The 25659-nt window shown below is 43.8% G+C and overlaps 1 protein-coding gene across 2 annotated transcripts in view; it reads left to right on the plus strand.

Moving 5' to 3' along the window:
• LOC146752310 (cytosolic carboxypeptidase 4-like) overlaps positions 1-25659 on the plus strand; it is a 268713-nt gene that overhangs the window by 44560 nt on the left and 198494 nt on the right. The window contains exon 5 of one of the 2 annotated variants that reach the window (XM_085532004.1): positions 15905-16390. The exons of the other annotated variant lie outside the window; for it this stretch is intronic. Coding sequence (XP_085388130.1) covers positions 15905-15908 — 4 coding nt within the window. The 3' untranslated portion in view covers positions 15909-16390. Of the gene's footprint in view, positions 1-15904; positions 16391-25659 lie in introns of those variants that run through there. 2 annotated transcript variants of the gene reach the window in all.

Raw genomic sequence — 25659 nt, forward strand, 5'->3', positions numbered from 1 at the left:
ATATCGAAGGTTATTCAAATTACTGTACACGTACAGATCTGACTGGAGTACCGATAATGAACTTGTATATATCCAGCAGAACAAATGGGCTCTGCATTGCCCTTTCTGTGAGGCACATTGCTACTGCCTGGTATTAGACATTTTCGTATTGATTAGGAGCATCTGTATTTCTGTGGTACAGTCCTTTTCCCTTAAAATCGTACTTGAAATGTGGAAGTCATTGGGTCCCTTCACATGCTGGGATAAAAATTTACTTCTAAAGCAATCAACATTAATTTATGAAGTTATGAAATATCTCCCAAAAGACTGGATTATGAGGGATATGCACTTCCGTCTGAGGTGATCTTTATAGACCAGGATAGTGCTGACACTGGAACGGGATAGAGTCTTTCCTAGAAGTCACAAAGGATAATGAGAGGATTGATATGTTTAGACTTACAGTCATTTTGAATGCAGCCAGATGCGACAATTTTGGGTTGACCATGGATCAGGTGTTTAAGAGGCAGTGTTAGGACACTCCATATAACATTATTGCAGAGCTAGTTGGTGAAGGCTTTACCACACATCAGTCCTGCACAGCATTGATGGCGGCAGGGCTACGTGTGCTGCTACTGTTTAAAACATTAGTGTTTAAAATGGATGTCTTCTGTCGTGGGCAAAATATGATAGAAGGAGCTGCATCCTCAGTGAAACCATCAGTGGGATCCACGTTTTCCTCAGGTCAGAATTTTATATGTATTTAAGTTTCTCAGGCAATAAGAGCAAAGGAAAGCATTGTGGTTCTGATACAGTGATGCTCATCAGCACACTGTGTCCCCATCTCTCTGTTCTTTCTCTGCAGAGGGAACACATGAGATTTGTGCTTTCGAGGCAAACAGCTTATTGCAGGTTTTGGTCTGATGCCCAGCCTGCAAATGAGAGTCTGACCAGGCCACTTGTACTGTGGTGACAGTATACAGCTGCTATCTAGGAGCATATCAAAAATCTTAGCAAGACAAATGAGAGACTGAACAGTTATAGGGATAGAAAAAGACAGATAAATTCATAATTAAAGCTGTCGAGTTGCAGTAAAAGGAACATTTAACTTGGAACGAAAGTGGGTGGGCGAACAAAGTGTCATATTTGGAGGTGAAAGTTGGCACTTGAACAGCATTTTTAAAGTACTCCAAAGCCACCTCCACTGACATCTCAGCTCTATTGTATATTCTGTCAGAGGCTCTGGCTGTGCAGTGTATTGTGGCTGTGACTCATGCGCAGCCCCTGCTGCTTGCTGCCATATGAGATATTAGAGAGACAGACATGGCAGGAGTATTGTGTGAGACTGAGGTAAATACGTGCAGGTTGGTGTTTTTAGACCCAGCACACACATGTACATGGACATATATGCATAGAGGCATAAACATGTAAGCCAGCTGCTGTAGCCTGTGGCGATTCATTATATCGTCTCAGAAACAGTGGGGGTTTATTAAGATGTATAAGCTAAATGAGATATTAGCAGGAAGAATTTGTGAGAATTTGGCTGGAGCTGGGCCTGCAAAGATGTGATGATAAGATCATGTGATGTTAATACTTCATACGGATCTTCACAGAGGGTTGGAACTTGATGATCCTTGAGGTCCCTTTCAGCCTGAGTATGGTTCTGTGAATACTTAACATCTGAAGAACACACACACACAAAAATAAAGCCTAAAATCTCAAATCCAATTCCCATGAATACTGGGGGAGTTCACTCACAAGATGAAGACCTGTGCCATTTTGGCCACGGCCAGTCTGTAGATAACAATAGTTCAGGCTGAGCAAAGACAGCATGCCAAGCACTGGCCACCACCAGAGCAGGAAGGAGAAGCAGGGTCTGTACACTGTAAGAGGATAGAAGAAAAAACAGCTGTTTCCAGCTATTAGAGCGTGTTCTTTCCATGTTTCTCCCCTGATGCAGTCGGAGTCCCTTGCTGAATATGTCTCTCAATCCTGCATCCATTTCTTCTTGGTAAAACTTGTGTTTTTCGGATGGATGTGAAGCTAATTTCTGGAAGGATGAGTTTCATTTTTAAAGTAACAGAAGCAGGCTTTGTGTGGTTACGCTTTCAAGTACATCCTTAACCATTTAAAAGTGCATTACCAGCAGTGTTATTTATGGTATCTTATTACCTGTTAAACTATAATGGCTTCCTATTAAGCATTAACAATTAGTTACTACCTTAAATCCCTCTTTCAAAAAAGAGTTAGAGGAATTGGAGCTTGGAGGGAGAGTAAGCAATGGAAGAAACTAAATTCAAGAAGAGCTATCAGGGCAGTATCATTAGAAATAAGGAATAAAGGGAAGAATAGAAAGCATCTATTCCTGTCTATTCTGTCTATTCCTGTGTAATCTGTTTGTTCTGTCTGGGCTGCTCAACAAGTTTTTACATTACACTGTGTACTTCAGAATTGTTTCTGAAGATGCCATTCTACAGTATCTTCCATAAAGCATCAGCATCTCATTAAAAGATAAAAGTCCAAGGTATTCAAATAGCAAGCAAACTCCCAGTATCAAACAACAAAACAGTGTTTGATCTCCTTTGAACTGCAGGGGGCAGCCAAGAATTTGGGTATTGCTACCTGGATTTGTCTTGTCAGGCTTTCCATCGCATTAATACTTATTTTTCATTGTAACACACAACCTGTATTTTCATCTGTGAAGATGTGAATCATGAGACAGGATCCATTGTACGATGTTCAGCCAGTCAGGAGTCCTTCCTGACAGTGCCCAGCATTAGAGATTTCAGAGAGATGCAAGAAATTGCCATCGTGGACAATTACAAACTATTCCCACCATATGGGGGAATGCCTTTCTATCTTCAGACAGTTATTTATTTATACTTGGAAATGTGAGAAATTATAGCCTTTCCAAGTAATTATAATAACAATAATCCTTTCTAATGAAATGTTCCAATGTTCTTATTTTCTGTACGAGTGGTTAATGCTTTTTGAGTCTATCAGTTGAGTTTCATAGATCAGCTGTGTGTTGCTCAGAAAATGTTTCCTCTCTTCAGCTGCGCTTTCACCTTTGCAAATGCATTTTTGTCCTCTGCTGTAAGAGAGAATAATTGGGAGTGCCCAAATTGCCAGTTATTTTGTAAACAATGATTGTCTCTCTTGTGCATCTGGTCACGAAAGACACTCATATTTTTTAGCCTTCCTATTGCTCTAATGACTTTAATCACCTTCTCTGGAACCGTCCTTATTTATCTACTCAGACATACAATCTGATTTTTGGGTGGTCCAGTATGGACTCAGTAATCTCTATGGGTCCCTTCCAAATTGGGTTGTTCTGTGATTCTATGTGTTATCCTTTAACATGTAGGAAGACAGGAATTCAGGATGGCTTCGATAGAGAAAGCAGAGCATTTCTTAAAATAAGTTTTGTAATATTTTCCATCCTGTTGTCTGTAGGCCTTGCAGTTTATTGTTTTCAGGAAGGATGGAGGTTCCTGGATTAATCAGCCTTATCATCACCTGATTTGATGAATGTGTTGGAGAAACCATTTTATCTTTAAGTAATAATCTTGGAAGATTGCTGGCCACAAAGAGGGGTTGTGAAGGAAACCAGAGTCTCTCAGGTGGGAATGCATGCCCGTAAGAAATGATGTCACTTTTTATATTTAGATCTTTTAGATTTCAGCATTATGTCTGACTTGAAGACGGTTCTCACCTAATTAGTCCAGAAAGGATGAAATGGAAAAGAGAGAGTTGAGTGGATGAGGATGTCATGCTGGCAGCTTGTGGGCAGCACAGGAGCAGTGAATAAGATAGAGGGTCCCCATAAGAAGCTGGGACCTAAGATCCCTCCCTGCTTTCATGGAAGTGAAAAACTGCCTTAATTTCAAGAATTTTCTGTATATACATATATATATATATTATTTTTTCATGGAGATACAAAGAATGGATTAGGCTGAAAAATTAGTTGGGTCCTTTGACAATATGTCTGAGATGTCTTTGCCATTTTCAAGGAGCAGATTGGAGACATAAGATGCAGAAGCAAAGCTTGTGTTCACTTTTCTCTCTCTCTCTCTTTAAAATCATACCCAGGTTCTTTTTGTGCAAATGTACTACTCAGGATCAAAGCCTCTGCTCCAAGTGGAGGAAGTCCCTGGAGAGCAAGGCCTGAAAGCTAAGCCTCTAATACTGCTGCTGCTGGCCATACACCAGGTACTGCTTGGGAAATCTAGTCATGCATGACCCAGCACCTGGAGATAGAGAGAAACTGGGAGCAGTGTACTCAGCATCCCTGCATAACTTCTGATCTTTGTTCTCTTTGCTAGCTCATGTCCTTCTTTTGGTCGTGGTCCATCAGGAGTTTATTCCCAGCAGTGTCAGATATCTGAAAGACTCTTCTGTAATGCAGCATCCACTGATTCCTTAGGCTTCTCAGAAGTGTAGTTTCTGTCATATGGACTGGGGTTTATCAGAAAGTGGATAATGGATAGGCTCACTACAGGTCTCTGCTTATTTTGGTGTATTTTTCCTCATTTCTGGCATTTCCATCTCCTTACTGAGTGGCTCTAAGTTAACGGCTGTTGGGGAAGGATCAATAGAAAGATGCTCTCTGCAACATCTGAGATTATTTCCCCTGCAGGTATGACAGGAACAGCCTTGCAAGCAGGATACTTCTTTGCCTTGTGGTGCTTTCCTGCCTCTCTTGTGAGGTGCTGGGTTTGCATGCTAAGAAAGCCACAGTTAGCACAGCTTAAACAAGATGACTCTCAAGAAGCAGTGTCCTTGATCCCTCATTAAAAATGTCCTTGACACGTTGTGCCATCAGAAGGAAGGTTTGCGATGCTGATCACCGGCAGCGTTTCTTCTCCTATGGATGTTATACAGCCTCAGAACATTTTGTTTAATTCATGGGAGAAGGAAGCTCTTTGGGTTTTGCTTCTCTTTACTTTTCTTTTTCTTTTTTTAATGCTTCCCTGAAGGCTGCATGAGAGCTATGGGGGTAGGAACGCAATTGCGGGAAGGTAACCTTTCCCATCCCTCAGCCTCTCAAGAGATGCATGCAACAGCAAGATACATGTAAATCCATCAGAGCTGATAGTGTGGTTTAATGCTAACAGATGTAAAGCATTAAAGGAAATAAACAGCCTGGCCCTGAATGGGATCCAGAGGTATAAAGCTGCAGCCTTGTGCTCACTCCCCGTGTTATTCCAGGTAGTTATTAGTCGTTTAGCTTAACTAAGAAAATGTCAGCCTTACTGCTGCTTTCTGTCATGTCTGTACGCTGCTAACAGTAATGCAGGTTGATTTTGGTTTGTTGTTCTTTTATTAGTTTAAACAGCAGATTATGTTCGTTTTTCAGCAAAGAGGACTTCATTCTAAGACTTAGATGCTGAAAGAGTAACTGTTACCTCAGCAGACAGGTAAACAGGCCAAATTTCCTTCTATTTCCCAAGAGTGCTGGAGGCAGAGGTAGACAGAGAAGTCTGTGCATTCTCCAGTTAAGATCTTCTCTTCCACACCAGTAAAATATCTTTGGAAATATATGAGGGAGCCTTGGAACTTCAGGAATAACAAAACCCAGATCCCTGCTATGTTTCCCTCAACAGATTTTATCTTCTTGGTGTTTGGGCTTGGCTATTTATCTGATCCTTTACATCCGAATGACATTCCTATGCAGTGTGTAGCCTTGCTGTTCTTTCCTCTCTGTTAGATGTGTGGTTGATGTAACTGGGCAGAATTTTCAATTAATCGACAGCCTTTATTCCACCTTTTCTTACAGTAGTGGCATGATGTGCCTGCAGAATTTCCCTACTTCCTTCCACCTTACGTTGCTAGAAATCACTTGGCTCAGAAAATAAAAGCATGGAGCCATTTACCCTTGTTTAGTCCCCTACTGATGGGTCAGAAGTGGAGATTAATAGGGTAGGAAGTGTGTTTCTACTCTGCAGTCAGTAAAGGAAATTCACTGGAACTAAATTAATCATGAAACGGACACAAAGAGGAGAATAGATTAGCAGGGAATTAACTCATTAATTAGATTCATGCCGAAGTTCAGAAGAGGCTTTCCTTCAAGATAACAGCCGAGTTCAAAGATCAGCAAGGGCTGATCATGAGAGGCAGGCATACCGTTTTCCTTCTGAACTCTGTCAGGCTTTACCTTAGCCCAACATCTGGCTGGTTATTATAGGATATCAGACATATGGCTGGCAGGAATTCAGCAGCTGGCAAAGCCTAACCACTTAGTGCCCAGCGATGGAGGCTATTATCAGCCCTTTCAGCTCCCTGGGCTCTGGATCCTGGTGTTGGCGTGAATGCAGGAGCTCTCTCTGTTGTGCCACTTGGCTATTTTTAGAGCTCCATCACAAGTCCTTGTGTGAGCAGCAACAGCTTGTTGGAGAATGGGTTTATTTCCAGCGTTAGGGTGAGCAGAAACCAATACAAGCTTAAGATAGGTAAAGTGCTAAAGCACTTCATTGTGGTAGGGTAGAATAGGTAAATCATTGCATGTTTCTAAGGAGATGGGGTTTGGTTGCCGTCTTCTTACTGTTCTAATGGGACACTTCTCTACAGGGAAACTTATGAGAGAAGCAAAGAACTGTCTCTGCAGTTACTTCTGTGCTGCACAAAGCCCCTGCCAGCTCCCTTCAGGCTCTGTATGACCCCTTGCTGCTCACATGCCAGAAGGCCCCATTACTGAGTAGTGCATTGTAATAAATGCCACGCTGTTGCACGATGGAGCTGGTGAGAAGCATGGAGAGACTGATTTCTAACACACTCTTAATGAACTAACAAACCAGTGCTAAACACCGAGAGCAGATCCATGTGAGAAGGGCCCCCTGCCTTCTGACTTAAGCTTTCCCTCCCTTTGCTTTTGCTGCCTCACAGCATGGATGCAATCAAACCATATTCAGGAACATCTGAGCTGTGTATTTGCCACTTAGGACTTTCTGGGTAGTGAAGTTTCCACATTGTTTATTTAGAGTTAAGTGTTCTGCTGGGTCTCTTATCACTTTCAGTAAATAACAACTGTCCTCTAAATTCTTCAGGCTGATTACTGAGACTGACAATCTGTGTGTTTTGAGTTGCTGAGCTGTATTAATCTCTAATATACCCTGGTCTGTGGATGGAAAGGGTAATGTATTGAGGATGTCACAAGAGGTATAAGCCAAAGGACTTGGTCTTCTTGGGAATGTGAAGTGCTTTGGTTGTGACATGAATAAATCTCCCAGCAGTAGCAGTGCTATTTCTGTTGGGAATAAAGATGTAAGAGGAGTCTGTCTTTTAATCCAACTTGTTAGAGATTTTATAGCACCAGAGCTAATTCATTTCTAGAAAAGAGATTGCAGACGTTATTTTTACCTGCCTGTAGTTTGCCCTGATATAGTTTATTCCACTTGCTTAATGGTGGAGTTGATAAGAATCCCAACCCCAAAAGAAAAATCGTACTGCAATTATAAGTTAAATAAGGTATCATACTGGGGAGTGGAGATGAGGGTGGAAGAGAAGGCATAGTTTATGGCTGTAATCTGTTCTTTGTATTGTAGAGTCTAACCTTCCTATCACTATGAGACCTGGAAACGTTTCTATTGAAACCCTACTGAATGACACCTACCTGCAGCCTTTGCTAAAATGCAGGTAGGAAAGTGAAAGGAGATATCAGGTCCATGGACTATATAAAATGCAATCCAGAATTTATGCTGAGATTATTCAGTCCTCTGTAATCCATACCAGACTGATGAAATATTGACTTGTACTGTGAATGTGACCCAAGGCAACTGAAGACTTTACTGTGCTTTGGATCAGAACAGTTAAGAATGCAGAGTGCACATTCAGTCAACAAAACATTCCATCTTTGTGCTTTTAATACAGCAAAATGCTTTCCTGCTTCTTTTGTTTCCTTCCTTCAGTCACAACAAAGGAGTGTTATAAGTGGCCCCAGAGAAACAAAGCCTGGAATAGAAAAGGGATTTAGAGAGAAGAGATCAGATGAAATTGGTAAGAGAAAGAATTCCCAATACGATGTTCCCAGCTCAGCCTTCTGAAGGGAAGCCCTGTGCTCCTGATCTGTTATGATTCACTTGGCAGCTCTGCCCAGATGGCCTCTCCCCTTCATCTATACCTCTATAAACTAAGACCCAGTGATAACAGCCCTGCCAAACCTGGTTGCTGCTGATAAAATGTACACAGCTTTCAGTAATCTATTTGTTCCTAACGGCTCATCAATGAAAGCTCATTCTAATTCTGTTCATTTTGATCTTCTCTGGAGTTTCTGTGAGGAGGAGTGAGGTTGCAAGGAGTGACCTGTAATCCTCCTAGGTTTAACAGTACCATAGGCAAGTTTTATTCAAGCTTTCATTTTATACTGCCTGATTCCATTGGTGCATATTGATACAGGATTATACTTTCTCATCTTTTTGTTTTCTGACCTTACAGTGATTTGGTTTTAAATACTGCTGTGTCCAATAGCGATTGATTTTCCAGTCTTGGGTATCTTATCAACACATCTCATTCCCAATCAAAGTTGTCCTGTGCTGTTCTAGCAGAAGTGTCCTCTAAATGTCCTGTTACTCCTTTGCCTTTTCTCTGCCAGTTAATGTTGGAATTATTGTTCCTACATATTAGTTGTGGTTGCATAAAATTAATGAAGCTAATGGCTGGCGGTGACCTCCACCAGCCATCTTTTTTCTTCAACTTAGCTGCATCATTTCTGATAGGTTAGTCTAAGTTTTCTGTAGAGATCTCTAATATTGGGATTACCAGACTCTGTAAGTAATCTGTTCCAGCTCATACAACTCTTATGTTTAGAACTGTCTGTCTGTCTTAAGTCCTATCTTGCCATAGGAAGTCCTTGCCATATATATTCTTTGTCTTACCTAGACTAGCCATAGGAAGAAGCTTATTTGCTTTTCAGTGATGTCCTCTGGACCTTTTTCAGTTGTGCCAAGTCTCCCTGTGAATTGCTTCCTGAGTCTGGAAACAGAATTCTAACAGAGAGATTAACAGTGCAGAGAGAACAGATTAATTTGTGTGTCCTGCCAGCGTACAGGTTTTTTTTAATACCCAGCCAGAATTGTATCTGCACTTTGGTACATGAGTGGCTGGCTCACATGCAGCTTGCAGTCTTCAGCAGTGCAGAATGTTGTCGTTTTCCAGTAGAAATGCTACCTTGTCATTGCTCCTCGTTCATGTGTCTGTAGCATTGATTATTCCTGCCTGACTGTAGTAGCTTGTAGTTGACCCTATTGAATTGCAGTTGTTTACTTCAGGCTGCTTTTCCAGTTTGTCAAAATGATTTTGAATTCCAATGCAAACTTGTCTTACATTGGTTTCATCCACAAATCAAATTAACATACTTTCTATTTCATCTAAATCTTTAATAAAAATATTGGATTGTACCAATTCTGTGACCAGGTCCTGCAGAAGATCATTTAGAACAGCTATGCATTTTGACAGCGAGACTGAGAGCTACTTTCAGAGTACTTTTTCTAAGCAATTTTTATAAGAGCTGCTCTGAAAGTAAAGCCTCCTATTTTATTATGTTGGTTGAGGATGTCAGAGGCAGATGTTGGTGGTATGGCAGTAGAGTTTGAACCTTCCCACCAGGATCCCCTTCTGTTTTGTTGCTGTGTGATAAGTGGCAGCAGAGGCAAAATAGCGTCTGTCATGGAAGTGCACATGAAGCAAAGGAATGGAACTGAATTTCTCTGTGCAGAAAAAATGGCATCCATTGACGTTTGCTGGACATGTACAGTGACCAATCAGTGGATGTGAGTACAGTGAGGCAGTGAATGGTACATTTCAGCACTGGTGACAGTGATGTGAAAGACAAGCTGTGTTCCAGATGGCCATGCAGATTTTTTAAGTGCGACCTGCAGGCTCTTGTTCACTGCTGGTGAAAATGCATAGCTAATGCTAGCATCTGAGTTGAGAAATAGTGTTTAGTAGCTGAGAATTTACTCTATCAAGCAGTGTTATTGTGCTCTTTGTATCTACTGTGATGTCCGTGGAAACAAATAGGAGGCATTATTTTTGGAGCAACCTACAGATGTTCATCCTTCTATAGCTCATCTAAACCATGCTGCTTATCTGGCCTGAGAATTTAGTAAAGTTTTGGAAACTCTCTTGGCATCTCGTCCACTCTGTGTTGCTCTGACACCTTCTCACAGGGGTAAATTAGAATCATTAATAGTAATTTGTTCCTGACAAAGGTGTGTTGAATGATACCTATCTCTTCTAAGTTGTTCTAAACTGTTTCTTTCTTCTGAGGACCTGGAGTTAAGCTGACAGGTCTATCATTTTTCATCATCTCCCCCCCTTTTTTTTTTCCTCTCTTCAAAAGAAGTCTGTACATTGTATCAGTTATCTGGTTCATCACCAGGCTTTCCTAAGTTCTAAAAACATAATCGTTAACAGCTTTGAGATTGATTGAGTCAGTCCCTTAGAAATGCAGTAGGAATATAGCAGATTCAGCTCATTCGGAGAGATCTAAGCTATGTATCTTCTCTACCCTATTACTTTTGTATTCTAGGCCTTTTTTTTTTTTTTTACTTCTTTGTTAGTTCTTAACAACCTTAATTCATCACAGTTGACCTTTTTATGAAAACTGATGCAAAATCTCTCCTCACAACCTTATCAATAGGATTTGCTTCTCTGATGAGGAGCAAACTAGGACTTATTATGCAGCTTTTTGCTACTAATAAATTGAAAGAATTGCATCCTTTTCTGTGTGATATTTTTGCCAGACTCGTCTCACTTTGTGCCTTCATTTCTCCACCTTTATTCCTAGTTGTTCTTTCTGTACATTTGTACTCATTCATATTAATCTATTTAAATCTTTTTCTGCGTATTGATGACTGCGTTTACAGTCATCAAAGAGCTTGTGATATGATCGGGTTGGTCTCCTAACCCTTTGGATATATTTATTTGTAGTAACAGAATTAGTGTTTATATTCTTTATATATATATATATTGACAGTTCTTAAGTCTCTTAGAAGAAAATTCTTAAGGATTCTTATTCATAAACCCACCCACCCCAATCTCCATTGAGTTGTGTGGAAGATTTTCATAAGGCCTTGCCCACTTGAACTTATGTTTTTGCATAAGTTTTGATGGAGCTCTTCCGTGGCATCACTTTTACTGGGGCCAAAATGGTTCTGAAATGTGTGTTGTCTTTCTCTTCCGACATTGCTTACAAGGAAAATACAAACTTGTTCTTTAATGCTAGCAAACTGCATGTCCTGTGCTGGGTTGACAGGGTCTTTAGAAGTAAGAAAAGCTGTTCGCTACCAGGGTTCACTGCTTCTAAAGGAAACAGAGTTCCTGCTAAGAGTCAGCTTTATGTGGAAATCATGCTTGTAGTCAAGCACATTACGACCACATTATTCTATCAAAATGTAGCTCAAACAAAAATTACGAATTTCATCACAGTTACGAAATGACAAGCAAAATCTTTTCTCATTTTTATCTAAAGACCTTGGCTTTATCTCTCAGCCTGCAAGTTCTGTTTCCCAAAGCATCATTTTCCTTTGAAGGTATTGACAGTAGATTTTGATCGAATGAAGGTATTAAAAGTAGATTGGAGATAAATTCCAGGTTGAAGCCTTCATTCATCCCATCCCTACTGAAGCTGCTGACCTGAGCCCACCAGACACCTCAGGCACCAGCCTGGACTCAATGTCTCTGCAGTGCAGCCCAGCCCAAGCACAGCCCGAGTGCCCCGACAGCAGCACCACCATGCAGGCTCAGGTCAGCATCACCGAGGAGAAGCTGAGCATCTCGCAGGGGGGCACAGAATCAGGACACGAGTCCCAGGCTCCGGGCAACAGCACAGGCTCTGAGCAGCTCTCATGATTACAAGAGAGGATGAGTCCCATCTTTCCTCCAGACCTCACACCCCCTCCTTTCTCCTATTGAATAAAGGCACGCTCGTGCTCAATCAACGCCTTGACTGAATTCCGAGTTTTCATTCGCAGAGATTGGGATGAGTGCAAGAAACATCAAGGCAGCTCAGCTTACAACACTCTGGCTGTGGGGTTTGTGCGGCCGAGCTCTGGGTGTGTTCCCATTTTGCCTGACTTTGGGATGCCTGCAGCGAGAGCTCTGCTGCCGTTGTGTATGGCAGCAAATAGTCTCTAGCATCCTGGATGCTGCTCATGAAAACCCCAAGCTTCCTGGCTGTGGCTGTGATGCTTTTCAGGGCCTTTTGATGCTCTTTGATGCCGTGGCTGCTCCCTAACACCTCTGTCCTCCCGCCGTGTCCATTCCTGGCTCTCACCTGTGAGCTGTCCCTGCAGATCATCTCCAGCCCTGCCATCATCGTGATGCGGCAGGAGGAGCTCGCCCTGACCAACATCAGGCAGTGCTGCCTGCCTCTCTCACTCTCTAGACCAAGTGTAACTACGCTGTCATGGAGACAAATGCTTTCTGTCACATCCTCCATCCCCGCAGACATTTACCGGTAGGTGGCTCTTGCAGAAGAAGATTCAAGCAGCAGAACCTTTTGCTCAGCTACAGCACACAAATGCTACAAAAGCAGGAACAACCCGCAAGCTCTGGGTCTGTTTGTCTTGCACAGGCATGCACTAACTGCGTTTGATGGTACCCCCCATCCTTGATTTCCTTCCCTGCTCCTTGTCTGATGGCGCTGCTGAGCCAGGAAGAAGCTGCCCAGTGTGGCAGAGCATGGTGCAGAGCTGTGCTGGGACCTCCTCCCCTTCATCTGCTGCAGATCAGTGCCCCACACGTGCCATTGGGATGCTCTGGCACGGGATGTGCCTCCAACCCAAAGCTCCTTCCCACCTCCCAAGGAAAAACAAAGCAACCCAAGCATCTCCAGCAAAGCTGCCCAGCAGACAGCAGGGAATGCAAACAGCTTCTGGCTGCTCCCCTGCACTCCTGTCCTAAGTAATAGACCCCATGAGGACTGGCTGGGAAATCAGTGCATGACACATGTGAGTGTGCACAGGATTGTGCAAAGCAGTGGGGTTCCATGAGTTTGTGTGTGTGTGTATCTCGGCTGTTATGAAAGCATGGGAAGACTGCCTTACTGAGTCCCAGATAATTACTTATCCTCAAATGATTTTTCCTGGCCAAATTTAGAGCCTCTCACAGGTAATCAAGACCAACAGGCTGTTGTTGCACAATCAACAGGCACAAACTAGATGAATAGCTGAGGAAAATAAAGCATCATGCCAAGGGTACTAGATAAGTGAGCAGCTTGAGATCTGCACATTTATGTGATACTCATGGTCTTAGACAATATTTGCTTAGTGAGGTCACATAGAATGAAAGTAAAATAGAAGAAGTGCAATTGGTCTCAGTTCACACAGCTGGCTGGTTTGTCTCAGGCTAATCCTGAACTGCCTCAAGCGACTGCTTTGGGGCTCTACAGAACAGCAACTTCAGAGATCTCTTTCTATTACTAAGTGTTTGAAAGAGCAATTTGCTCTGTTAATTATCCATCATTTCTGTGCAGTCTGTTTTGTCAGACTTGTCTTTAGCTTCCAAGTTGTATGTGAAGAATTGTTTCCGTTGTAATGCACAATGTACTAAAAATTGAGAGATGAAAATGTGAAGAGTTTTTCCAGCTTTGATTTCATGTCTGGAATTTTGGAACCCACTACTTGCAGTTGTTAATCTGTCCAAACTGGTCTGGTTTGGAATGCCCTCATCCTTCTTGAATCGCTGTTAAAGGCGGAGCAATTCCTACAAGTGCCATGGCCCCACTGTTGTTCTAATTCTTGTTTCTTTGTTTTCCACACGCTGCTTTTCAAGCCTCCTTTTTCTTTACAGTCAAAGTGAGAATTGCACTGTGAGGTGTCTGAACCTTGTTGTGCCTCTACATAAATAGAACAGCAGCAAAGCCAGACAGGTGACTGTGCTGACAGCTCTCGTAGCCAGTAACACGTAACTGTGCTAAATCCCTTGTGACGGCTTTGATTTCATTTTTGCCAGTGAAATCCTTGTAAAAGGAAGTGCAGCAGTGTGATGAGCTAAGGTGAAGATGCTGGTTTTAGTAGTGCTCTAAGCTGAGTGGAAGGGCAATTGAATGAGGGTTATATGCTTTCTCTGGGACGATAAGGCTCTTTTTCCTGAGGGAAAGAGCCAGCTTTTCATGGGCTATATGTGGGCTTTGGCAAGGGCAGACAATCCAGTCTGTCAGGAAGCCATTTGAGGTGCTTCAGGTTTGTAAGCTTGTCTTTTTGTTTTTCAGGCGGATATTTGGAGCATGGGTGTAGTGCTGTATGCTCTGCTGTGTGGGTTTTTCCTTTGGATGATGACAATATGATGGCACTCTACAGGAGGATACCAGTGGGTATCAGTGGTGCTAGAATACACTGAGAAGGGAAATAGCTGAGCTTGACAAGAGGCCTTGCTTTTCGGATGGCAGAACATGCTGAGCTGTGGGTAGAAAGGCCTGTCTGCTGAATATTGTCCCTGTTTTTGCTGCTTTGTCTACCAGTATTTTGTGGATTTGGTTCTACGCTTGGTTGGCCTATGTGGCACTGTAGCCTAATTCTGTACCATGATAGCATACAGAATTTAAGGAGAAGTATTTTCCTGCCAATGGGCTGGATTTTTTTGTATCTGGTTCTTCAACTGGCTGCTCCCTATACTATCTGTAGTAAAAATATAGACACATCATTTGATTTCCCTGAAATGAATGTTCCTAAATGCCAGCTCTTCTCATGTCTACAAAGATCAAAGTTCTGCATTTGCTATTAGAATTTCCTCTTCCAGAATCAGGAGGTAATGTAGGACCCCACAGATTGCCTTCAGAATCCAACAGTTAGTTGTGTTTCCTTTCGGAGTGCATAACAACCTGAGCACATGAATTGAATGACGTGGCTTTTTAGTCTGGTACAAACTCTGCTGTACACTGAAACTTGGTCCATTTGTAAGCAGGACTTTGTCCATCTCTGCAGGACAGCAGAAAACCCTTTGTGCTAATCATGATGCCAAGAAGCAGAATGCGGCAAATGGCAGATGATCCAACTGCTTCAGGTGTTCATTTCCTTAAAACTGTGAATAGTTTTGGACTGAGAGTTTGTAAGCAGAACAGAGCTCTTAAAGCTGTCAGAGATTATTTCTGCACTGTTCAATTCTATCTGCATAACATACACCGGATCTCAGAACTGCATTGCTTGAACTGGTGGAACTTGTTGAAGTGAACTGGGATGAGCAAGTTTTAGAACTTAGTCAGAATGCAGTAAAAAATGGATAATCTCATGAGTATTAAGGTACAGGATTGCTATTTCTGCACTGAATTTGTTTTTATTTTACATGGCTGTGATCTGAAAGTTGCTTGAAACGCAGGCACCTAGGCACTGTTGTGTAACTGAATTTCACACGATAGGTCCTGAAATATCCTGGAATCAAAAACTCTGACTTGTTTTAAGTCTGCTGCTTGAGTCTAATCAGGGTCATAGTGTCTGTGTGCAGTGTTTCTTTCCCTGTAATGCTCCACATCATTTCATTTTGGGAATATTGAAGGAAATGGACTATGTGCCATAACTGTTGTTAGAACAAAGTATGTCTGGTGTGATCTTATGCATAGGTTCTGTAACTGCTCTTCACAGCTCAGGTGTTTGACCTTCCTTTTGGTGAAGTGATGAAATACTGCTGGTTTCTATTTGTGCTTCTAGGCACCTTGAAGCTCTTAGGAATAGAACAATTGTCTCCAGTTCTTTTCAATGATATCAGTAACAGCTCGAGTGTTGCTGCCCACTAGGTAGACCCAAAGAAGCAGATTACAGTGAAACAACACACGAGCTGGACCTGAATGAGGATCACTTTCAAGACAGTGGCTATGCTGCTTCAAGCCTACTTGCTTCTTCCTGCCGCCACTCTATTACCAAGTATCAACAACCTTTCATGATTCAACTTGCAAATGTTTGAAACTAACCCTTGTGTTTCTATGCCTTCCTAGGTGATTCGAGCCCTTGTCAACCCCAAAGATCCAAACCAAGCAGTGTCTTTCCATCAATGGAGAGTTCTTATTAAGCATGAATCGCTGCAATTCGGATGACAGCCTTCCACATGGTAACAGTGATGGACACAAGGGGCTCATCCACGTTCATGCTCTCATATCTCCTGGCTCTGCTGAAGCTCCTGACCTGAGCCTGCCAGACACAGCAGTCACCTGCCTGGATTGTGACCCAGCGCCTTTGCAGTGCTGCCCATCCCAAGCACAGCCCGAGTGCCCCAGCAGCAGCACCATGCAGGAGCAGGTCAGCATCAGTGAGGTGAAGCTGAGCATCTTAGATGGGGACTTAGAGTCAGGCTGCCAGTCCCAGGCACCAGGTAGCAGCACCAGCTCTGAGCCACTCTCATCTTGACAAGAGGAGTCCCATCTTCACCCTTGACCTCTCAAGCCCTCCTGTCTTTTATTGAATAAAGTCACTCTCATGCTCAATCATCGCCTCGACTGCATTCTGAGTCTTCAATCACAGGGATTGGGATGAATGCAACAAACAGCAAGGCAGCTCAGCTTGCAATGCTATGGCTGTGGGGTTCGTGCAGGCAGAGCTCTGGGTTCCCATTTTGGCTGGCTTTGGGATGTCTGCAGCAAGATCTCTACCATTTTGTATGGGAGCAAATAATCTCTAGCATCCAGGTTGCTGCTCATGATATATCCCAGTCTTCCTGGCTGTCACTTTGTGATACTTTTCAAAGCCTTCTGATACTCTTTGATGCCTTGGCTGCTCCCTAACACCTCTGTCCTCCTGCCATGTTGACTCACGTCTCCCACTTTTAAGCTGGCTTTGCAGATCATCTCCAGCCCTGTCATCATCACGCTGCAGCAGGAGGTGCTCACCTGGCCCAGTGTCTGGCAGTGCTGCTTGTTCTGCAGATGAGCAGCTGCCTCCTCATCTCTTCAGCTACAGTAGTTTTTCTCAGGGCAGTTAGATGCAGTCATGCTCCTCTGGATTTGGTGTGTTAAATCCATGCTGCATGGCAGCACTCAGTGCAATACAAAGGTGTTCTGTGTGCCATAGCATTTCTCCAGGGGCTGCCAAAGGTAGAAGCACAACACAGCACCATCCTTCTGACAGTAATGTCTGTGAGTGTTAGACATGTGAGCACTGCATCATCCCCAGGGTGTCAGTGCTTTTCCACACCAACCTGACTCTCACACTCTGCACTGAATGTAACTCTGCTCTTGTGGAGACAAATGCTTTCTGTCACATCCTCCATCCCTGCAACCATTTGCCGGTAGGCAGCTCTTGCAGAAGAATCAAGCAGCAGAACCTTGTGCTCACCCTACAGCATGCAAATGCTATGAAAGCAGAAATAACCTGGCGTGCTCTGGGTCTGCAAGGCTGCACAGATGGGAGAGGTAGATTGTGTTTTTGCAGTGGAAGTTTCCAGTATTTTCAGTACATAGTGTAGGCCCTAACTGAATGTATAACCCTCTTGTAAAACAGCTGTATAAGTAGTTTTTCCACCAAGAAAGTTGCTGAACAGAATTAAGTTCAGACTGGGGGCATTCTGACATGGGGAGAATTGAGACAAGCACAAGATAAATACAGGGTGGGTAGAGCCCAGCACAGGACAGAATGAATGTACTGACTTTTGGAAACATTGCCCTTCTCTGTCCGCAGAAAAGTACAAGGCAAACCTAAAAACAAGAGGTTGGTAATTGACCTTCTATGGAAATGAATCCTAGCCACAGTCTCGAGGAGTCTGTGAGCCTGAGATGCTCAACCAATGAGAGCCATGAGAGCATCACCTGCATTGGGTCTGGGGCATAGAACAGAATTGATTTCACTGACTGGTGTGCAGTTTCTCCCTTGCCAACAGGGGATGTGCGCGCAGTATTGCAATAATGAATAAGCACTGCTGCTATCGCTGCCATCTTTGCCTAACTAGAAATCTTTGACTTTGAGAGTTTCTCACACAAGTGGAGAGGGTAAGAAAGTAAAGAGGCACAGAAAACTAAGGGAAACTGCTCTTCTTTATCTTATCTATAAAAATTGATACAATTGATGCTGTCGTGCATTTATTTATTTATTTTTAATTTTTTGCCAATGTCAGTTAGATTGTTTTAAAATATCCACACACCAAAATCTGACTACCAAGCAAATGTAATGAAAATGAAATGAAGGTGAGTTAGCGGAAAGCACAAGGCCATATTATATTAGGCTCTAGCAAATTTACAGGCAGTCACTGCACGAAGAGGTAGATCTGAGTTGCACATTATATGATTCCCACAAAGATTAAGGAAATCTGAAGCTTTCAATATATTTTTTTTATGCTTTTCTCATTTCATTTTTTAAACACCTGACCCAGACCCCAACCCTCACAGGAGCTGTAAAGATAACAGCAATAACCCGCAATGTAACTCTAATCCTAACCCTTACCCTGATTCTAAAATCGTCCCTAACTCCAAATGTAACAACAAAAATGATGCTAGAAGTTTGTAGCAAAAGGAACCTTAACCCTGATCATAATCCAAAAAAAAAACAACATTATGGTAACAATAATCTTTACCTTAAGAGTAATATTAATCAGAGCCCAGATGATGCCTGCATCCAATCAGAAGCATGCTTTGCATTATTTAAGAGTTGTATTTTTTCCAATGAACTCTCTCTATTATCACGTTTATAAAGTAACAGAGTCTGTTCTTTTTCTCCTGACACTGTGCCTTACTCCTGACATCCCCTGGAAATGACCCAGATAGGGCACCATTAAAGTAATGCTAATAGTAATGTCAATCCTAAGGGTATCTCTAGCCTCAGTGTTAATGGGACGCTAACAACAATCCCAACAGCCTTAAACATTCTGGTGGTGTGACAGAGGTGCTGCCTTGCACATGCTGGGCAGTCCCATTGCCTGTTAAATGCAGGCGGCAGCGTAGAAACATGATGCCCGTGGTCAGAATGCCCTGTGGCAGATCCTGGCACCGGAGAACTGACCGGAGAACCATGAGAGAACTGACAACAAATCACGCGACATCAGAACCGACCCAGTGGTTATTTACAAGCCTTGGGAGACCCAGACAGGATCTCAGAGTGGTGAATGTAGGTACAGAAGTTGTTACTACTCTGTTTTCTTCTAAAAGCTGCTCAGCTGCTTTGCGTTTCAGACCATCCCTGGCTTCACTGTGTGCATCTGTCCAATTGATACCAGGTGTTTTTTTTTCATCTCAGAAGTTGGGGGGGGAGGAGGGGGGGGGGGAGGGACATCAATTCAATTACTCATTTATTTATTGACAGACATTCAAGTTTGCTACGTTTGGAGAAGTTTTTATTTGTTTGCTGTGGTTTGGTTTTTTCTTTTTTTCTTTTTTTTTTTTTCCCTTCCCTCCTCTTCCATCTTTGTGTTCTTCCCCTATAATCAAAAGAGAACGGATCCCCAGGGTCTGTCCCGCAGAGGTTCTTTCCGTGGTCTCTGCTGCCACCTGCTGGCCAATACACGGAACTGCCACTGTTGGGTGTTTGGTGCCGGAGGAAGCACAACGCAGATCTGAGTTCTGACCGGTCTACGCAGCAAATCCGCCAATCTTTATTGCGATAAGCCCTCCACATGGCATTGCGCATGCACTCGAACACGCAACAGGCATAGATTTCTCCTAACTCCTTGAGGAGCAGGCAAGCAGAACAACTGAGCGCACCACTGCTTGTGATTGGGCCACCCCCATCATAGAGATGTGTGTTAGATCTTTTACCCACCCCTGGACTGGCCTTGTTGTTTAACGATAACCTCTGAAATCTGAGTTACTGGTTCTACCACCTGTAGTGTAGAATAGGTAGCCAATAAATGCTTTTCAGCTGTGATGTATCTTTATTCTGCTCCATGCCAAACCTGTGGCCAAAACCTCATAGGGGTTCACAAAGAACTCTGGCTCTGCCAGAGCCCCCATCCAGACCCTTCTTGAGTTACATTCACATCTAGTTTGGCTGAAAAGGTTGCACTATAAATACTCAGTGCTTGGGCCTGTTTAACAGATATTTTTTCCTGATTATGCTGTCCATCGATCTTTTTAAACTGAACTCCTGCTCTAATCTGGTCTTTAAACATTGGTTGTCTCAAGACCCTAATGGGTCCAGACTGGATTACCTTAGGGGCTGGACGCCTAAGTCATGGCAGCAGATGGTTCTCTGACCTTTCCACCACCATTCAGAGCCTGCATCTGGCCGTAGGCACTCTTGTCTCCCCATCAATTGGGCAGCCTGTTGTATTACAGCACCTGAGGGCCACTGGGGGGTTCAGTATGGATAACATAGACCCACCCTGATGTAAAGGTGATGGCTGTAGGATGAGATCCCTCGTTCCTGATGAAAAATTTATTGACTGGGCTCTCAAAATCATCTTCATAGATTGCCTCTTTCATGCCTAATTCTCTAATATAATTTTGTTAGTCCTCCATAGAGGACCACAGGCTGATATTTAATGGTATGTCATTCTTATTTGGCCATGTTATATGACACACAGCCATAAATCATTCACTGATCAAATGGCTATCCTCATTATGTTGGACAGAACATACAGTCTTTGCCTGAGGGCAGGGTGAGTAGTAATGGATGTCAGTTTTGAAATTTCCAGTCCGTTCACCACAGCGCTTTCTGCCTCCATGTCCCATAACCAGAGCAGCTATGCTGGCATGCTCTCTTGGTTTCTGTCTAAACCACTGTACTATATCCATCAGTTCAGCTGCTGTATTATGGGCAGCAGGGTTTGGGGAGCTGGACACTGGTCAGGGCACTCCCACCAGCCTATCCTGCATTTATTTATTGTTTTTTTCATTTTTGGGTTACAATCAGTAAGATCTCAAATAGATCTAGTCCAAATGGAACCTCAAAATCTGACCTTTTAGTGCCTTCATTTACAGAGTCCATTTTATACAGATTCCCTTGTACAGGGTCCCCATGGTCTTCCAGAGAGTTGTTACTGATCTTCTATAGGAGAATGAATGAATTAGGTTTTTTCCCCATCAAAACTGCCACCTGTCCTTCCAGTTTTTCAACACTGTCATTCAATAGCTGATTTGCATCAGCCTGAGCCTCTTCAGTTATGTTCAGACAGTTCAAGGCCATCAGCAGTGGCCATGCCACCATGAACACAGCTAACTGTCATTCTCAAGTTGTAAGTATGTCTCTGCTAAGACCATGGAAATACTCAGTCAGGTGGGCCAGGGACTCATGGACCCTCCCTCCGTCCCACACAGGGCCCCATTTTTCAGTGACAGAAGCAGTGCTGCATTTTGAGGATCCTAGGAATCCCAGGACATGCCCTGACAAAAGGTCATTCAAAGGGGTCGTCTTTCCCCATCCAAACCACCCCATGATATTCACAGAATCACAGAATTGTGGGGGTTGGAAGGGACCTCCAGAGACCATTGAGTCCAGCCCCCCCGCCAAAGCAGGTTCCCTACACCACGTTGCACAGCTCGGCATCCAGGCAGGTCTTGAATATCTCCAGAGAAGGAGATTCCACAACCACCCTGGGCAGCCTGTTCCAGTGCTCTGTCACTCTCACCATAAAGAAGTTATTGCACACATTAGTGCAGAACTTCCTATGCTGTACATTCATCCCATTACCCCTAATCCTGTCCCCACGCATTTCTGAACAGACACCAGCCTCACCACTATGGCTCCCACACCTCAGGTATTTATAGACCTGGATCCTGTCCCCTCTCAGCCTTCTTTTCTCAAGGCTAAACAGACCGAGTTCCCTAAGTCACTCCTCATAGGTGAGATGCTCCAGGCCCTTCACCATCTTTGTGGCCCTCCACTGGACTCTTTCCAAGAGATCCCTGTCGTTTTTGTACTGGGGAGCCCAGAACTGGATACAATATTCCAGATGAGGCCTCACCAGGGCAGAGTAGAGGGGGAGGATCACCTCCTTCGACCTGCTGGACACGCTCTTTTTAATGCACCCCAGGATGCCATTGGCTTTTTTGGCTACAAGGGCACACTGCTGGCTCATGGCCAATCTGTCGTCCACCAGGACGCCCAGGTCCCTCTCAGCAGAGCTCCTCTCCAGCAGCTCTTCCCCCAGCCTGTACTGGTGCATGCAATTATTTCTACCCAGGTGCAAGACTCTACACTTGCTTTTGTTAAACCTCATCCGGTTTCTTACTGCCCAGCTCTCCAGCCTGTCCAGGTCTCGCTGAATGGCAGCACAGCCTTCAGGTGTGTCAGCCAATCCTCCCAACTTCGTGTCATCAGCAAACTTGCTGAGGGTGGTCATTGATGAAGATGTTGAACAAGACCGGACCCAGCACAGACCCCTGGGGGACGCCGCTAGTTACAGCCCTGCAGCCAGACACTGCACCGCCAACGACAACCCTCTGCACTCTGCCAGTCAGCCAATTCTCGACCCACTTCACTGTCCACTCACCTATCCCATACTTCCTCAACTCTGGTATAAGTATGTCATGGGAGACTGTATCAATTATAGAGGTTATAGAGTTCAATTCCTGTAGTCAATTTGGCGGCCCAGGTGGGACCAGCTCTGTTCGCTGCAGGACCAGCTGAGAGGGAGACACTTTTGGCGCACCCTGAGATTTCTCTGAAGGACTCCCTTCCTCACCTGATCACTGCAGGGACAGACAAGGACCACCCATAGGTGGACCAGGTATGTGTATGGTAAGTGGAGCCCATATGTCTTGAGGAGACATCCTACACAGTTTACAGCCATACGTGCTGCTCCCAGGGAGGTGAGCTCATGGCTTTGGTTGCCAGCTGGGGTAGGAAGACTCCTTGGGTGAGTTCCTATGAAAGGGAACTGTATGTCATATGAATGGAAACAAGAACAAATACTCTCTCCCAGGTGGTACTAGGAGGGACCTATGTTGGTGTCTCCTACGGGTATGGGATATAGTGGATAGCCTGTCAAATGGTAGCCTGGGTTCTCCAAGGTGTAATCGTGGGGCTTATAGGTTGTATGTTCAATATTATCATCTGCTTTAAGTGTCGTGTGTCAAGCCGACTCTGGGAAAATCATTAACGTTTGCAACTGGTCGACCAGAGTATGAGTGTTATTAAGATTCCAGCTGGAAAACGTTGTCAGCATTGTGTAGTATGAATAAACCATGGTTTTTGATCTAAATGTCAGAGTGAGTGTGGTGTGAGTGAGACACAGAACAGCTGCAGGGTGAGTGCCGAGTCCCGATCCATGTTTCCTTCCTCCTGTGAGGGAAATGGCCAGACACGGACAAAGTGAAAGACTGTGTTGTCTGTCCACTCATAAGTACTTTCTGCTTGTATGTAAGAAGATGGGAGTTTGTACTCTGTAGATTAGTAAGATTGTCCTGAGGAGAGGTGTACATTCCACCCGACCAATGAGTGTCAACCCATTTATATAATACTATGTACTGCTTGTGAGGAAGTGTGTGAGGGAGGTGGTTCAATCAGTGCTGGTTCTGTGGCACAGTGTTTGTAACTGAAGAATACAGACTGTATTAAGGGAGTTTATGTGAACTGAAGAACTGTATTGTTTGACAAACTGTTTTGATGGTATAAGAAAGTGTAATTGTTAATTATATATGAAAGTGTACTTGAGGGAATGTGGAAGTGTATCTGAGCATACAAATAGAGGAAGCATTTACAGAGGAAAAAGGGTTAAATTGAGTTTACCTGCACTGACATGAGAGCAACACCCTGCACCGCTGCCCTGTGAGCTGAGCAGAGCAGAGTGGAGACACAGTCCCCATGTATCAGGTAGTGTTATTCTGCTTACCAAATGAATGAGTTCACTACAGAAGAGGCAAATCTTCCCCTCTGCTCCATTTGTGGCATACTCTGGAGTTCAAGGCATTGCAAAGCTATGGCACATCTACTTTCTTTCAATGATGACACCTTAGTGTGTTCTGGGCTCTCATTTCAATTGCATCTATAGAAGTCTAGGGTCATGCCAGCTGACAGGAAGGTGGAAAATGTTGTCTCATTGTAAGGAAGAGCAAGAAAGATGACATGGGCAATTATGGACCTGTCAGTCCAGAGCCTGGTAAAATTATGGAGAAAATGATGGTGGGAGTTATGGAAAAACAGCTGAAGGACAATTCTGTCATTGGTCGCAGCCAACACAAGTTTGTGAGGCGAAGGTCCTGTTTAATTTAAGCTCATTCTGTGACACAGTTATCCGTTTAGTTGACCAAGGGAAGCCAGTTGATGTAATCCTTGAGGATTTCAGTGGAGATTTTGACACTGTTTCTCACAACAACCTTCTGGACAGAATGTCCTGCATATGGCTAGACAGAAACACAATGTGGTGGGTGAGCAGTCGGCCAGTAGGTCAGTCCCAAAGGATTATAGTCAGTGGGTTCCATCAGGCTGGTAGATGGTCACTGTCGGGGTCCCCAGGGTTCCATTTTGGGGCAACTTTCCTTTCATGTTTATGCAGATGACTTGAATGCAGGACTAGAAGACGTTCTGAGCAAGTTTGCTGATGAGACCAGATGAGGAGGTGCTGTTGCCTCCACTGAGGGTGGAGAGGACTTGCAGAGAGATGTGGACAAGTCAGAGAAGTGGGTACCAGTTGGTACTAAGCACCAAGTGCATAAAGTATAACAAGAACAAGTGCCTGATTGTGCACCTGGGTAGGGGCAACGCTGGACATACACACTGACTGGATATGGGACACTGGAGAGGAGTCTGACTGGAAAGGGTTGGGGTGCTGGTCAGCATCACACTGAATGTGAGTCAGCAGTGTGCCAAGGCAGCCAGGAAAGACAACAGTCCCCTGGAGTGCATGAAGCAACTTATTGCCAGCTGGGTGAGGGAAAGGGTTGTCCCTCTGCTCTGCATTGCTACTGCCTCACTAGCTGCACTAGGTGCACTTCTGGGCACCGCAGAACATAAAGGACTTCAAACTCTGGGAGAATGTACAAAGGAGGGCACTGGAACTGAGAGATGTGAAGTTCAGAGTTTCACAGGGATTGACTGCTTGTTCACACTGGGCCCTTCTCACATCCCTTCTCACATCCTGCAATGAAACATAGGTCTCATATGGGACATGAACCTCACAGCGTCCTTGCACCACATGTAGAGCCTGGGATCTTCTGTCCCCATGTCTTTCATTTAACATCATACAAAATTCCAACCCATTGCCCCAGGAAATGCCCGGAGCCAACATGAGATACAGGACCTCTCTACCACTGGTCTTGCAATCAGGGCTTGACCTGTCTGCTTCGTAAGGCAAAGGAGAGGTTTCTTAGCATGCCAGTGCCTTTGCCTGCCTGTAGTCATGGCTTCCAGTTATCTTCTCTAACAAGTCCCTTGGGAAGCTTGCTTGTTAATGTTCCTCACTGGGCCCATTAATACTCCAAGAAACTTCACTGTTACTTCTGACTTTGTCTTGTTAAGCACTTTGTGCAAACTTCTCTCTGCACTGGAGGCTGATGGACTCAGCATCAAATGTGCCCTGGGACCATTATAACCTAAAGAATCTCCTGTGCCTTATGCCATCTTGTTATCTTCTTCAGGTTATCAGAAGTTGTTCAGCAAAAAGGAGGGATATCTGGAGAGAGATTAAAGAGATAGAATCCATTATAAATTTATTTTCTCTTTATTTATATCTGGGTTTAAAGCAGCACTGTGCAACTGATACCAATCCAGGATGTCCCAATGAGTTCTGTACTGTTACTGTGTTGACAAAGGTCCTTCTCAACCTCCCCACCCAATTTCTGCTCACAATGGACCTATGGGACTTGCATCACTTTTCTTCACATCACTCTTC

The sequence above is a fragment of the Coturnix japonica genome, unplaced genomic scaffold, assembly GCF_054131305.1.
Source record: "Coturnix japonica strain WE unplaced genomic scaffold, WE-NBRP24 Scf046, whole genome shotgun sequence".
Taxonomy (NCBI): Eukaryota; Metazoa; Chordata; class Aves; order Galliformes; family Phasianidae; genus Coturnix; species Coturnix japonica.